This window comes from Mytilus edulis, chromosome 4 (assembly GCF_963676685.1).
Source record: "Mytilus edulis chromosome 4, xbMytEdul2.2, whole genome shotgun sequence".
NCBI classification, from domain to species: Eukaryota; Metazoa; Mollusca; class Bivalvia; order Mytilida; family Mytilidae; genus Mytilus; species Mytilus edulis.
In genome coordinates, this window is record NC_092347.1 from 74558163 (window position 1) to 74574685 (window position 16523).

General features: G+C 31.1%; 1 protein-coding gene across 34 annotated transcripts in view; it reads right to left on the reverse strand.

Moving 5' to 3' along the window:
* Positions 1 to 11355: 11355 nt before the first annotated feature.
* LOC139520522 (myoferlin-like) overlaps positions 11356 to 16523 on the reverse strand; it is an 80945-nt gene continuing 75777 nt past the window's right edge. For 32 of the 34 annotated variants that reach the window (XM_071313232.1, XM_071313224.1, XM_071313221.1 and 29 more), the window contains 2 exons: positions 15905 to 16052; positions 11356 to 13712 (listed from right to left, as the gene is read on the reverse strand). In XM_071313232.1, coding sequence (XP_071169333.1) covers positions 13680 to 13712; positions 15905 to 16052 — 181 coding nt within the window. In that variant the 3' untranslated portion in view covers positions 11356 to 13679. The remainder of the gene's footprint in view (positions 13713 to 15904; positions 16053 to 16523) is intronic. The other 2 variants (XR_011663910.1, XR_011663911.1) reach the window with 1 other exon arrangement.

Below are 16523 nucleotides of genomic sequence, written 5' to 3' on the forward strand. Positions count from 1 at the left end.
ACCTTCTGCAGACTGCTGAACCAAGATCAGATTCACTCCCACCTAACAACTGTTGGGGGCAATTTGTTAACTAGGGTCCACTCTACATGCGGGCTACAGCTGGATCCGATACCTTTACCAGCATCCCTGGGGCAAGAGAAAGGACAAAAAATCGTCAAAATTGACCCTTTTTGCACCTGATGACCAACTTCAAGGCCCAGGCAATGATTGCTACATTGATTTGTAAAATAGGAGATTCTAAAACATGGTCAATAAGTGCTTTTCTAAATGCCATAAATTCTGAATAATCCTTTGACGTTATTTCGAATAGACAGAAAAAAATATTAGTCATTCCTTATAATTTAATTCTTAACAAGTGTGGACACAGATGAGTGTGGATAGTATGTGTGGATGTTTGACAGTGTCTTATGACAAAAGGAGTTCTATGTTTTTCCTATATGGTGTTATTAACTGTGTTGCACGGTGAAAACCAATCTGAGCATTAGAAGTGTTATTTATTTAATATTTTTTTATGTTCAAGACAGGCATGGAGGAGACAGTAATTACATTAGTTACCAAATGATTATGATAGAATATGTTCTACATCTTTGATTTTGGATACATTTTGTAGCTAGGAGAGCAACACATAATTGGTTCATTTTTTCACGTGTTTTTTTCTAAATGGGAGATGATATCTAGATTTGAGAACATTTGAGAACATGATATAAGGAGCCTGTAACTCAGTGATTGCCGTTTATTTATGTGTTACATATTAGTTTTTTGGTTTATTTTTTTTTAACATAAATAAGGCCATTAGTTTTCTCGTTTAAATTGTTTTATATTGTCATTTCGGTGCTTTTTGTAGCTGATTATGCGGTATTGGCTTTGCTCATTGTTTATGGCCGTACAGTGTCGTGAGTGACCTGTAGATGTTAATTTCTGTGTCGATTTGTTCTCTTGTGGAGAATTGTCTCATTAGCAATCATACCACATCTTTTTGGAAAGATTAGAACTTGTTCTAAATCTTTACTTAGGCACCGGCCTACATAACAACAGGACAGGTTAGCTACTGTTACTAAATGTATTCACACTGAAATATAGTTCCCTATGGTTCTCATGTATGTGCACATAAAACACATATAAACTGAAAAAAACTGGTTTTATTATTGGAGCAGTTCATTCAAGAACGTATGTCATTAAGGTGTGTTGATGTGCAGGCGTTTTTAAAAAAAAACATATTGATAAGGTAACTGGGCATTGATTCAACTAGAAGTATGATTGACAACTGTCATTATCTAAACAATCAGAGACAAGGTGGACCTTTAATTACAATGCCCCACCTCCTAAACTGCCAATCAAATTGACCACATTACCTATCAACCTCACTCTTACATAATTATACAGACCACTAAATATACATATTATTCTTAATACACAAGTATTTGACTTCATAATTGAATCCACAAATGTGTATATTAGATGTTTGATATTTATAAGGATGATAGATTTATTTATTGCCAATTACTTTTGATCTACATTACATATAGTGATTCTGTAAATTATATCTGAAAGATAAATTATTAATGGATTAACAAGATCTTAAAAAAAATGAAATATGAATAAATAAAAGGTATTCAAATAAAGGCCTATAATTTACTTGATAAATTTCTAATAATCATCTGTAATTAATCAACAATTAAATTAGTACACTTTTTTTTTTTATCAGGAATTGGCTTGAAACAGTTTAAAAATTTTAAAACTTTTAATTATAACAAACCATTGTTTATTAGTTTATTTCTCATCTATCAGTATGTCTATTTTAGTCATTTGATTTTTTATTAGAAGTGAATATATATTTTTACAATCAAGTCCGAATCCACATTTCAATAAGATAAGTTTTTTAATTGGTTAATTTGAATCTCCAATGCCATATAACCTCTGTTTCAACTTACAAAATGCCCCAAAACAACATTTTTCAATTTTTTTTGTTGACACTTGAAAGTTTTAAGATGTTGGTCCAGATTTATGTCTTACAAGGATAGTTGGTAACATTTACTAGAAGAATTTTTGCATTTTTTTTTAAACATGTTCAGAACCGGCAACATAATTTCGATAAGATATAAACTGCAGTTTAAATAAATTGTGCAAATTAAGAGACCCATATTATTTAATTTGAGCTCGTTTTATCCTCACACTGGAAAAGCAAGTTTCCTTCTAAAGACCTGCTGTAAATGCAATTTTCAGTAAAAGTGCTTTATAAATGTTCATTTTTCCCCATATTTTGAGTGCCAAATTGTTCGTGTTGCGTTGATGAATCCCATTGGGTATCCTGGTTCCCGGGACTACGTTCCAGGTATTAGCTATTAGCTATTAGCATACTCTCTCTGTGTAACATACTTAATATTGCGATCGGGAACCAGTCTACTTGTAATGCATTCCAAAATAGTAAACCAGTAAACCGGGAGTAAACTTATTTTTCTTACTATAAGCCTCCTTTAATTAGGACACCTCAATATGAGGTTTAACCATAACTTAAAAAATATCCAATATATGTACACGTTACAGTATATATACATAAACGATTCTAGTGCCATGAATGGCATATTTACAGGGACCTTTTAAATAGAAATACAGGCGGGAAATTAAATAAAATTAAAGTGTTTTAAAACATTACACTTTTATTGATTGCCTGTCTTGAGCTCTGATTCCATCAACAACTGTCAGTCCATACTTTACCAATGCAATATAATCATGCATTTCCCTTTCTTTGATTCTAAGCATAATTTATGTGCCCTTTTGTTAATCTTTTGCATGCTCTATGTGCACTTTTTCATTGGAGTTACCCTTCCCACTGAGTGATAGGGGAAACACTAATCTTTGTACTCTAAATTATTCTGACAAAACACAAGCATCACAGATAGATGTCATCAAATAAAACAGTCAGATATGTTTTAGTTTATTTTCAATGCAAATTTCTATATTAAACTAAAATATAATAGACAGGATCTTCTTTTTATTAAGAATGATTGATTCTTCTCTTGAAATCTAAAAAAGGTTGATGTACACTTTTTGAGGGAGGGTGGGGGGGGGGGGGGTCTGAAAAAGTGTATGTTTTGTACACTTTGGAAAATGGTTGACAATTATGGATGACCCCTTTACAGTTAGAATTATTAATGCTTCAATTAGCCAGAGACATATAATACAATATCAATATATAAAAAATATGAAATATTTGCCACTATACGTTAGGCAACCATCAATTAAATCAGCCTGATCAACAACAAAGGTAGACACATTTTCGTGCAGTTTGTAGTAAAAGAAAAAGGTTTTAACTAACAAATTAAGTCAAATATTTGTAAAACTATTTACACATGTGCATGTCTGTTTCAAAACTAAAAGGAGATTTTAACCGGATTTTTACTAGTCCAAAAGTAAAAAAAAAGAAAGAAGGGAAACATGTACATTTCCAAACAGTTAGATATCATTATGACATTTAAACTGGTGTATGTTGAAGTCAACTTGCCAAGTTAACAGAACTATAACATAGTAAAATGTTTCTTCTTTAAAACAAAAATTGTTACATGAAAAGGCAGCAATACCTGCTGCTGTGAGTTTTTATCATATATTTAGCAGTTCCTTACGCTTAAAATATGGTTGAATCTTTTTCTATTCGAGGTCAAAAGTGAGACTTGTAATGCCATTTTCTATTAAATGATCATTAAATGTAAGTCCTAAATACACAATCCGTGAAAAGGAGAAACCATATTTTTACCGACATTCATAAAAAACAACTCAATGCAAGCTCTTAATGTAAATTTTGAAAAAAACACACTTAGAAAACAATTTACCGACAATCATAAGAAAAATGGGCAGAATCAATTTGCGCCAATTGCAGTTTTGAAAAGGTTTTAATTGCGCCGTTCTCTTTTATTTTGATGGTATCAATTGCGCCAATAAATGAAGTGACATTGCGCCACATTTACCTGTTAATATTTTTTAATTATATCATGACAAGACAAGACAAGACAAATACTTTATTAAAGTCTCACAAAATATACAGCTTTTTAAAACACAAGTTAACAACAAGAGCCACTCTATAAAGAGTTTTGAGAGACAATAAAACATTGTTCTTAAAATCATAATACAAATACAAGTCAACTGTCATGAGTATAAAATACATTTTCGCTTTATTAAAATTTCATAGCAGATTTTTGCAGTATAAAATACCATATTTTCATTTCTAAAAAGAAATATTATTTTTCATTATCAGTGTCCAGAAATTAGAACGTCAAATTTTGAGAACTGCGTGCAAAAGAAAAGCAACCAATATGTTGTCAGAGCGACCTTCAAAAATAATAAATTCCGAGCTCTACGAATTTGGACACATATTTGAAATTTATTGGGTAGACTTTTATTCATAAAAAGAAACATGGTCATTTATGGTTATTTCAAAATTATATCTCATAATTTTTATTTATGCACACAAATGTTTTTTTCCTAAGACGTTAAGCACGTTATTGCGTCAATGCATTGAAATGCGACAGAGCAATTTGATAAATAGCTCTTCTGTGAAATCTAAATAGTTCAGCTTTATGAAATTTATATCTATAGATTAGGTAGGTATTACTGTTTCCAAAAATATAAAAAAATATTCTTTAACTTTTCATAATAGTTTCAAATAATGATACAAATGTTGCCAAAACGTCAAAAATATGCGTGTCAGACGTAACAAATTATTCGCAAAAGTTATTTTGCGGGAATTTTTGTGGTCTAACAAAGAGTTTCAAATCCGCGAAAATTCGCATGAATGATAAACGTCATATATAATTTATTATGGCATTGCTGTTTTTTGTGTTGATGGAACGGTCAAAGCTGATTTTTTCAAAAATGAATAATCCTCGCCATGGTCAGGTTTCGGAAAATGATAAGTTATCAAAAGTTATCGCTTTTCAAAATATCAGATGATATAGAATTTTGTTTTCATAAATTATTCCTACAAAAGTGCTTAGATAGACCATTTCAAATCCGGAATTTTACAGCACTCGCACCACAAATAAAAACGCATTGGCTTCGGGAAAATGTCTTGCAAGATTGTCCAATGTCGAATTTCGCCGCTTTTTACCAAAACACTGTCAGTTTCAACGTCATTATATTAAATATTCTATTTGTAGCATACCAAATAGTGCTTTTGCGTAATTGTGCTTTCACCCCACAACACGATAACATACTTTTTGATAAGCTGTTAAGTCGAAATGACTTCGTTTTTTAACAAATCAAATGTCTTGCAAGTTTGTCCACTGAACAATTTTCTTACGTTTTGAACGTTTTCGATTCGGGACGCTATACATATATGTATTTTCAAATTATTTCTAAAAGTTTGTTCTTTGTTTTGGTGTTAAACTCCACTACATCATGTACATGTATAAACGACATTTGTTGTATTTTATTGACCTGTCATCATAGGTAGGAGAAGCCGGACATCAGGCGACCTTAAGTTAAAATATTTGCAATAACTGTCGATTAGGATCGGAGTCGAACAAATCTCGCCACGAGCTTATCTTAAAATCGCCGCAGGCTTTTTATCACTTTATATGAACTCATTAGGCCAATCACCTTCCTTGGCCATCGAAATTGAAAGCAGTTCGTATTATCATATGATATATGAACGATATTTCATTGTTTTTAAATAACAAGTACGGTTCGATTTCATGTTTTAAGATCAGAGGACAAAACAAAATAACCAAATTACAAATTTCGAAAATAGATAGAATCATAGAAACCACGATAAGAACAGACTGTAATATATAATAGTAGCTATAATCAAATAGAAAATGAATAATTATCTAAAATAAAAAAACAAAACATATGGTAATTTGTCAATAAATAGGTAAAATATTTCAGATGACTGGGGTTGTTCATTTAACCAAGATTCTAAAGTTGTGAAAGGGCTATATTTCGAGAGAATAAAAGATCAACCGTTTATTTTCAAACTTGTGAAGCGTAGAACTGCGATTTGCTATTCATCTGCAATACGGTTCATTTGTGGTGAAATTGAAGGAAGCAGTTAAATTGTTGTACCTGAGGAGTTACACCTCGATATTATACAAAGCTTGTAAACAGATGAATATAATTATTTTTTCACGCAATCGTTCTCTTTCTTGATTTAATTACTCCGTTGTAAACAATAGAAGTCTTTTTCATTAAAATCCTTTCACTTATCATCACACCCCCCCCCCCCCCCCCCCCCCCAAAAACCACAAAAAAACAACAACATTTAAAAAAAGATAAAAGATAACAGCACAAAACACAAAAACTATGTTATTTAAGCAACATGAATTGCTTCCTGCCTTCCCTCTCTTCTTAGATTTAAACGGGTGACCAACGCATTATATAATATACTATAGGCACTATTTTCTCACCCAAATACCTATTTTGTATTGTTTATTTTTGCTTGAGTAACTACCAGTAGGAAATATTTCATACATATTCAAGATTTTGAAGTAACCATATCGATCAAAAATGATTACAAACAAAACGAACAAAGTATACTCGATTACCGACGTAAAACGTCAAATTTTGACGTTACCAATTGGAAGCAATATCGTGCGTAACGTCACAACAATCTAACCATATTAAGGCAACTTTCAACGACTGATAGCTTGTATATGTCGTGTACATTTTATTATTTTGTACAGGTTATTACTTGTACAAACACTTTATATGAGTAATTACTTGTATGATGCCATCATACAAGTTATAACCTGTACAAATATTATTGTACCAGTAATTACTTGTACAATTTTTGTTGAGAAAAAGATAATAAGTATGTGCCTTGTGCAGGATATCTTAATAGTTATAAATATTTTACAATAAATTCTAAATAAAGTATTTCCGCAGACTATGACAAATAAGCCCGTGCCTTGTGCAGGATATCTTAATAGTTATAATTTTTTTACAATAAATTCTAAATAAAGTATTTTATCGGACTATGACAGATAAGCCCGTGGCCTTGTGCAGGATATCTTAGTAGTTGTAATTTTAGAGTTTAAAGGGGGCTTGGTTAACATCCATTTCTAAATTAAAAATATAATAATATGATAAAGATACTAATTTTTTTAATAACTAACTAAAATTAAAACAAAAACTAATTTAAACAGTTTACTATTCCATATTTTATTTTAAAAAGGCCCACCCTCACATTGTTCATTGCCTTGACGTGGCGTGAGGGCTCCACTTTGGTGGTCTAAGATGAACACGTTGAGGGATTGTATGCAGTCTTTCTTTTATTCATTGTATACGATCTCCTTGGTCGCCATCTTGGAAATACACACCGATATTCATAAATTTATAATGATCAATATTAACTTACCTGCAACTTGTAAATCATTTTTAGGTTATAAAATACACTTCTATGATAATTTTATTCAATAATATATGTTTAAAAGTCACTCAAATGTGTTAATATTGATATTTGAAGAGTTATTCGGTCATTCGTGTTACCCGACGTGTAACGTAACGGTACCCAAATTGCACCGAGTACCCAAATTGCACCTATTTAGCAAAACTAGCAGCGAAAATCTTACAAGATTTTCTAGAGACTAATAGATAAACAATTTGTTTTTTTTTATGATTTGATACTAAGCACATCTTTCAACATAGGTAAAACTATTTAGATATGCACAAAACGTTCACAGTATCTATCAACAGATGAAGTATTTACTGAAAAAGCAAAATGTACTGAAACGTCGCCATGCGACGTCATCAAAACGTCATCTTTTTAAAATGAGCAAATACAATATGTTACAAGTATCCATTTAAAAAATAATGAAGAGTAAGCATGGACTAATATCCAATTGTTCAAAATATTTAAAGAAATTAAACAAAAGCTCTGTTATTAGACTTTTGACTATGTGAATTTAAGCATGGAAGCAATTTGGGTACTCCTAATTTCAGAACCATTGATGGTTTGGAGGTCAGTTTAGACCAATTTTTCTATGATTCCACATGGAATAAAAATCAAATTGGTGTACCTTTATAATAAAGAAGGATAGGGCTACAAAATAAACACAGAATGGACATTTTTGTCTTCATCATAAAAAAACGTAGATGAAAAAACTGTCAAAATAGGTGCAATTTGGGTACCGTCACGTTACCGTGACATTCCCATTTTATACCTCTTTTCTTTATAATTCTCTTTTCTTTATTTATTTTAGCACCCCATCATTCTCCAATCTTGATATTTTGATAAATTGTTTCCTCTTGTCTTTACTTTTCTGATTTCAATTCATGCAGTTATTCTAATACTCTATTGTATGAATCAGAGACATATAATACAATATATGTCTCTGTATGAATGTAGGACAGTGTCAGAAAGTCACAGGACACAAAGTTATAATTCATTTTTTCCTGATTATTTTCTTTAAACAAAAAACGCTTATTTCTATTCTTGAACTACAATGTGTTGAATATAAACCAACTTTGTAAACAAAAATTATCAAAAACATATCAAAGATGATCAAATAAGTGTTAAAAAAACAAAATGTCAAACTGGTTCATGGTGCCAAGAAATCTTTCTTTTGCATGATTAAAATTAAATAAATCTTCATTTTTCAAATATAATGACACATTTTTTAAACTTTAATATGAATATATGTATTAAAAAGTACATATTTAAAGACATTTCTCTTATATATACAAACAATTGTCAACAGATTATTTGTGACTTTTTGTCCTACCAAATTTGTGACTTTATGTCCTATGAATTTCTGTCCGTTTAACTATTGTAAACACCTCGAAGTTCCAGACCCTCATTATAAACCTCTTAAAGACCCTCATGAGATCTGCAAATTATATAGAAGCAGAGACTAAATAAAGTTGATGTCAGCAACTTACATTGTATGTTCACTGTACGACTTTTAGCAATTGACAAATATATCAAATATTTGTACCTAATAGCAAGGTTGAAAGGGTTATACATTACAAAATGAAATTTAAAATAGATTTAGCATAATAAAAACCTGCAGAATGTTGTATGACATACATGTAGGAAGTAAAGTTTAAAAGTAAGACAAATAGATGTTGTATAATAGGCTTCAAATTTCTTTACAACTCTAAAATATTATTTTTTTTAATTTAGAATGCCAAAGAGGAAAAGATGTAGTTAGTTAACAAAAGGAGTTAAAAAGAAAAGTAATCCTCGACCATGGACAGCTGTTGGTATCATTATGGAGGAGATATCTGTTGCCGTTTCAATCCACACTGAAGAAGAAAAGGATCATCTAACTATGACACATCTCTGGTTGAGTTTGTAGGTTCTGAAGAAATTATATTTCTATCACTAACACTCAGACCACACTTATGCAGCAAAAGAACAGCCATTGGAGAATGAAAACTATGTACGCTTGAATTTGATTGTCATGCTGATTTTTTTCTGGCAACAGTGGAATGCACAGAGCAACTGATTACACAAGAAATTTAGATATTTGCAGTGAATGAGACACACAATGAACATGAAGAACCTTGCCTTTCTCCCTTTCAAGCTTTATGCAATTTATTACAATTTAGCATCAATGATACATATATCAGTCCTAAGCTGTACAGATACCGAAATTTGCATAGTTGAACTGTACCATTTCAGTTGCAGGGAAATAAGCATAAAGCTCTCAGTTATCATTGACAGTAACATTATAAATGAATGTTTGATAATAAAAATATTATTTATACCTGGAATGAGCCACCTCAATGCAAAAGTCATTGTCTCAGTGAGTTCAAATTGAAATATTTTAGGAATAATCATGCATGCACTGCACATATTTATTACTAAATTTAAAGTACATTTCAAGATTATGGTACTAGATCGTAAACTTATTGCTGAGTGAGTCTTCTTTCATGCCTCTCTTATTCATTTTTAGCTCACCTAGCCCGAAGGGCCAAGTGAGCTTTTCTAATCACTTGGCGTCCGTCGTCATCGTCGGTCGTTAGCTTTTACAAAAATCGTCTCCTCTGAAACTACTGGGCCAAGTTAAACCAAACTTGGCCACAATCATCATAAGGGTATCTAGTTTAAAAAAATGTGTGGCGTGACCTGTCCAACCAACCAAGATGGCTGCCATGGCTAAAAATAGAACATAGGGGTAAACTCTAGATTTTGGCTTATAACTCTTAAACCAAAGCAATAAGAGTAATTCAGACATGGTGTTCAATTGTTTTGCTCTGCCCTGAAATTTTGAGATGAATCCGACAACTGTTTGTTGGGTTGCTGCCCCTGAATTGGTAATTTTTAAGGAAATTTTGCTGTTTTTGGTTACTATCTTGAATATTATTATAGATAGAGATAAACTGCAATAATGTTCAGCAAAGTAAGATCCACAAAAAAGTCAACATGACCAAAAAGGTCAGTTGACCCCTTAAGGAGTTATTGCCCTTTATAGTCAATTTTTAATAATTTTGTGAATTTTGTAAATTTTTGTAAAATTTTAACAAAATATTTTCCTCTGTTAAACTAATGGGCCAAGTTCATTATAAATTGAGATAATTGTAAGAAGCAAGAATGTTCAGTAAAGTATGATCTACAAACACATCACCATCACCAAAACACAATTTTGTCATGAATCCATCTGTGTCCTTTGTTTTATGTGAAAATAGACCAAGGTGAGTGATACAGGCTCTTAAGAGCCTCTAGTTAGCAATGGCGACCATGTTTGTTGATAGATCAAAACTTCGGATACAATTTATAAACTAGATACCCTAAGGAACATTCAGTTAAAGTTTGGAAGTATTTGGCCTAGTAGTTTCAGAGGAGAAGATTCTTGAAATAGTTTACGACGACGGACGCCAAGTGATGGCATAAGCTCACTTGGCCCTTCGGGCCAGGTGAGCTAAAAATAAATGATATGCCTCGCTGGTCAGCATGAAATTCAGAAAAAGACAATCGGATGGACAGCAACATTGCTTATTAATTCAAAGTCACTAGACCATGATCTAGTGGACAAGGACCTTGAAATGGTCAACAAACTAATGTGAACAGGCAGAAATGCAACTTTATAAAAAATGTTGTCTTTTGTAAGTTCCTTTCAATCTAACTTAAGCAGAAAACTTAACATTCAAAATTGTTAATTAATTCAAAGTCACTGGATCATGACATAGGGGGGCAGGGACTCAAAATAGTCATCAAACTGATATGTACTGATGGTAATGCAACTTTGCATTAAATATCAATGATCTCTCACAAGTAGTTCCTATCAAACTCACTTGAGCATAAAAATTTAACGTTTGTTGAAAACTTATCTTGACAGGAAGACCAATCCCTATGTCTCGCTTTCAACGACTTTCATTGCAGGAGAGACAACAAGTTATAATAAATAAATACAACAACAATAACAGAACAACTTTATTGTTATTTGATTATATTTATAAATTAATCTACAAAGAATATATCAAAGTATATAACTAAAGATCTAAAAAAACAGTCCTATAGATACAATTGCACTTTATGATTTATATAACAAATACAAGCATTGTGCCTAATAATATCTAAACAATATATGTTTAAAATAAATGTGGTAGTACAAGATCTGTAAGGCCAAGGAACCTTAACTTGCATTAACTTGGCATAAGAAGATTCAGAGAACAAAAATAAACTTATGTGACAACATATGTAGTTCTGTCACAGAATATTTAAGAAAAAGATTTAGGTTTCTTGAAACAATTGAAATGATTAAAAAAAAAACCACTCAAACTCAGTGTTACTTGAAATATCTTTAAAAAAAAAAGGAAGTATTAAATTGCCTAATGCTTTAAAAATCGAACAAGATGTGCTACGGTCCATTCTCATGTGTTAATTGTGGTCTATAACAAAACGATAATGACATAAAATAAATGAGCATCATTACAAATTTTGAGGTTTAAGTATGGTTATTTTAAGTTTTCAAACAATGGTATATCACAGATTATCAAGTTATGGAGAGTATTGCATGTCATAGATAAACTGTAAGCAGGGAGTAATTTATAATTATGAGGTTTTTTTTTCTGAAGGTATAACAGCACAGCCACATGAAAAAATATTTAGACAATCTTCAAAAGCACCATTTATTATTTATTAACAACTTCTTCTATCTTGTTAAACCCTGCTTCTTTTCATCTAATAACAGTTACAATTTCACTGAGAAAATGGTGGTGCACAGACCAGGACCCCCCAAAAAAATGCTAACTTCAAATGGAACATTTATAACACTATTTTGTGTAAAAAAAAATATATAAATAAGTTAACATATTTGCATAGTGAAAGTGTCCCATAACAATATCTTCAAAGGAAGATCCCACAAAATATCACAAACTATGAAAAAATTCAAAAAGTTAGATAGTATATATTAAATTTATATTACAAACACATAATATTATTCGTTGTCATGCCACATATATCTTCTAAAACAATCATTTACAAATTCATAAAATAGTAACCAATGCCATGTTTCACTAAAATATTAAAAGCTTTTAATATCAAAAATGCCAATTACAATGCAAAAGACAGAAATGCTTGCAATTTTTATATATAATGTACATTAAAATTCATAGAAAAATACAAGTATTATATTTTTGACTAGTTTTCTAAATAAACGTTCAAATAAAATCTAAATTGATTTTTTTATAGAGTAAATTAAAACAATGAACCTTATGTAAACATCTTATCTCTATTCCCGGCTGACCCTACAATCTGTTCCACTAGAACTATTGACATCATACAACAATCACTTTTCCATTGTGGCATCAGATATTATGACGTCAAAATTTTACAGGAACCTGTGTGTTGTCCAGTAATGGCGAACAAATAGCGATAAATTGTATTTAAATAAGGTAATTAGATATACACATATGTGTAATTAAATTTGATCTGACTTTTCAAAGATATCTTAACAACAGATTTGATTTCTGCAAGGATAAATGTAATTTTTGATTAAGAATTAATTTGTTTTTTTATTAAAAAAAAAGAAAAGAATCATATAAAAATAGATTATCTTCTTTTAAGCAATACACTTATGTTATAACCTTCTACTCAATCGAACCAACATTTCCATAATAAACATTGAACTTCCAGATTCATTTAAATGACCTATGATAAAAACAATTAATACATAAGCTCAATGCTAATACAAAGTAAGTAAGTAGTTATACATGAAATGTTCAACATACAGCTGCATGTACTCTTACCAATTCTTCCTAACCATGACATATAATACATTGGTGGATCTGGATCAAAAATACCTTCTTTTCTTGGTATCTATTTTTTTAAATATGGTAGTATTCCACTCAGGACGTCCAGACATAAGGCAAATGATCCCTTTAAAAAATTCAAGATTCCCCACCAGTATTTTACTATTAAGTCAATACTATTTAACTGAAGATAAAATCCAACTAGATGTTCATTTAATGGAATACTATTCTACAAACTATAATTTACAATCGTAAAGGATCTCGAATTCAATTGGTCTACCTGTAAATAAAGTTTAAAATCTCACATGAATGATCAACAGCTGATATTTTTATCCAGTAAAAAACCTCATTGTCATTACAACTAATAAAACAGTATTGAATAATGCAATAGCTGCTGTTCACATTCACTTTTGTGTATTGACAAACACAGCACTTTTACCACTTTTAACATTTCAAAAGTTCAGACCAAAAAGGTGATTCAGACAGTGTCATTAATTGCCAATAATCTTCCCAGAAATGTCTCCCTGAAATAGAAAAAGAAACACATTTCAATATTCTGAAATTTTATTAGCAGAAAACACAAACAGGTATCAAAAAATCAAAACAGAAGTTCTGACAACTTGTATATATCAAGAGAGAATATTTTAACCTCATTTAACATCTTAGGCCACACCAATTTAATTTCTTGTTCAACGGATTTTTGGACTCCAAAATTTGGGGCAAGCAAGCCATTTGAAAATTTTAATAAAAATATATTTAATTTGCAAATTTTTGAGGCAAAGCTTGAAAAGTAAAGGCGAGCGATTATAATTTTTTTTTGTAAACATAAAATAGTAGGTTTTGACAATATTAAAACTTGATTTATCACTTGTACTTTGACATTTCTTTAATTTCTGAAGTATTTTTTCCCTGTTTACCAAGAAATAATTAAATCTGGTCTATGTATGTGTGACTGACAATGAGACAATTCTCCATCCAAGTCATAATCAGTTTGGGGGCAACCCTTTAATGTTATAAAGATCCTTTTTACATGTTTTATGAGGGATCAATATAAGTTATAATATATTTGTTTATACAAAATGGCTCATATTTTCTCAAAGAACTATATATCTATCTGGTATTAAATGGTCAAAACATGTCCAAGAATTTTGTAATATTCCTGGACTTTAACCATGTTAAATTGAGTTTAATATTATTCAAAATAGGTGGACCCCTCTTTTAGAAAAAGTTGTTTGAAATATGATGTAACTCTCCTCTTTTTGAGTACAAAATTCTAAGTTTTCAAAGGTTTTGCATAGAAGAACTATACAAATCCTTGGTATTTCTATTTTCTTTTCTACATCAGTAAAATGACCCCTTGTCTAAGGGAGGGTTGTTCTCAACCTGATAATAACAAACACAGGTCAAAGTACGGCCTTTTACACAGGGCTTTGATACAGACCAAACAGCAAGCTATAAAGGACCCCAAAATTATAAGCGTACACAATTCGAACAGGAAAACCAACGATCTAATTTATATATCCAAACGTGAAAATACCAATGAACAACATCAACAAACGATAACTGCTGAATGACAGGCCCCTGAATCAATCAGGACAGGTGCATAAACACGCAGCGGCTATGGATAGTTTTGTTTCGCCAGCATACAATATAATCGCAGTTGAAGGCAAATCCTTCAGAAGTTCTTTGTACTTTATTCTAACAACGAACATTTTTTGATAGGGAATATAAGTAAGGGGGAAAGAAACCAATTTTTTGTTCTTTACAGGTATTTCCGCTGTTATAAATTTATATCGGATCACTCCCACTTTGGATAAATAGGTTTTATGCTGAAACAAATATCCTCACAGATATTTACACAGTGTGGTGATGTGCTATTATGTTTAAAATCGTTATATACAGGTTAGACTGTGATTTTAAAAACAAATGTTGATATCTTTTTATAATATTTTAATATTTACAAAAAAAACCGGTGCGGGAAATGGACATGATTACATTTCCAGATGTGGGAAGTGGGAATATAAAAAAAATAAAAAAATTCTGGTTTGAAAAAAATAGGTGCGGGCGGGTCCGTCGAACAAGGAATCAAATTGGTGTGGCCTTATCTATATATATATGCTTTGTTGAGGTTTGCATCTAATTTCACAATAATGCTTGAACTTTATTTGAGTGATGGTGCACACCTAGAAGCCAAATTATTACCCATATTTTGTATCACTAAATTTCTACTAATGTTTGTTAACCTGTCATTGCTATTTAACCTGACAAAAAGCAAGAAGTTTACCGTTGCTTATAAAAGAAGATAACTATGGGAGTCCAGAAACCAAAAAAATACAAGAATTGTTTTTCAAAAAAGTTATAAATGTAGCAAAGTTAGCTTACTAACTGCAACTTTTTTTTTGCGACATATGACTAATTGAAATCTTTTAGATGGTTTAGGCAGGTTTTTTTGGGGGTCCTTTTGGTCATTTAGATCTTCAACTGTTTCGGTTCTTATACATTCTTGGCTTTAAAATATTCAACTGATAGCATTCCTGATGAAGGTATATCTAGAATAGAACTCAAGTGTTGTTGTCAAATTCTTGATTTTTCAAATATTACACTTAAGTGATAGCAGACTTCATAAACTCAAGGCTTTATTGCAATGTAAGTCAGGCCTCAAATCTACAAGAATATATGTAAGATAAAGTTTAAATGCTTTTTTGGTAATACTTACAGGTAATGAGTAGATGAACAGGAATAACAGCAATAGAACCAAGACTAGGACAATGAAACCAATGATCCACCATTTGTAATTACGCCAAATAATATGTTTAAACGATTTCCATGGTGATGCTAACCAAAAGAAGGAGGTCTCTGGTCGTCTGTAAAATAATTTAATGATATAAGTAATAACTTGCATCTGACATTTCTAATCCATGCAAAATGATATCATAGTTGCTGCTTGAAGTTTGATAAAATTCACATATTTTTTCAAGAGTCAGCTGCTTAGCTATTGAATGCTTTCATTTCCTTTTTACATTCATTTTTTTAATACAATTCAATAACTGCACATACACAATACACTTTTTATAACTGAAAGGGAGGTTAAAACACTGGGTGAAGTAGGATAAACGGTACTGTAGTTCCTTCGGAAGAACAGAGTAATAAATCGGTTTAACTTCAGAAGTAAATTGGTGTATTTGAACATAAATTTACAGACTGACAGGTCGACAGGTTGACACTATATAGGTCGACAAGTTTAAAAGTTGACAGGTTGACAAGTGTTAAGGTCGACAAGTTGACAGGTTGACAAATGTTAAGGTCGACAGGTTGACAGGTTGAAGGGTTTAATT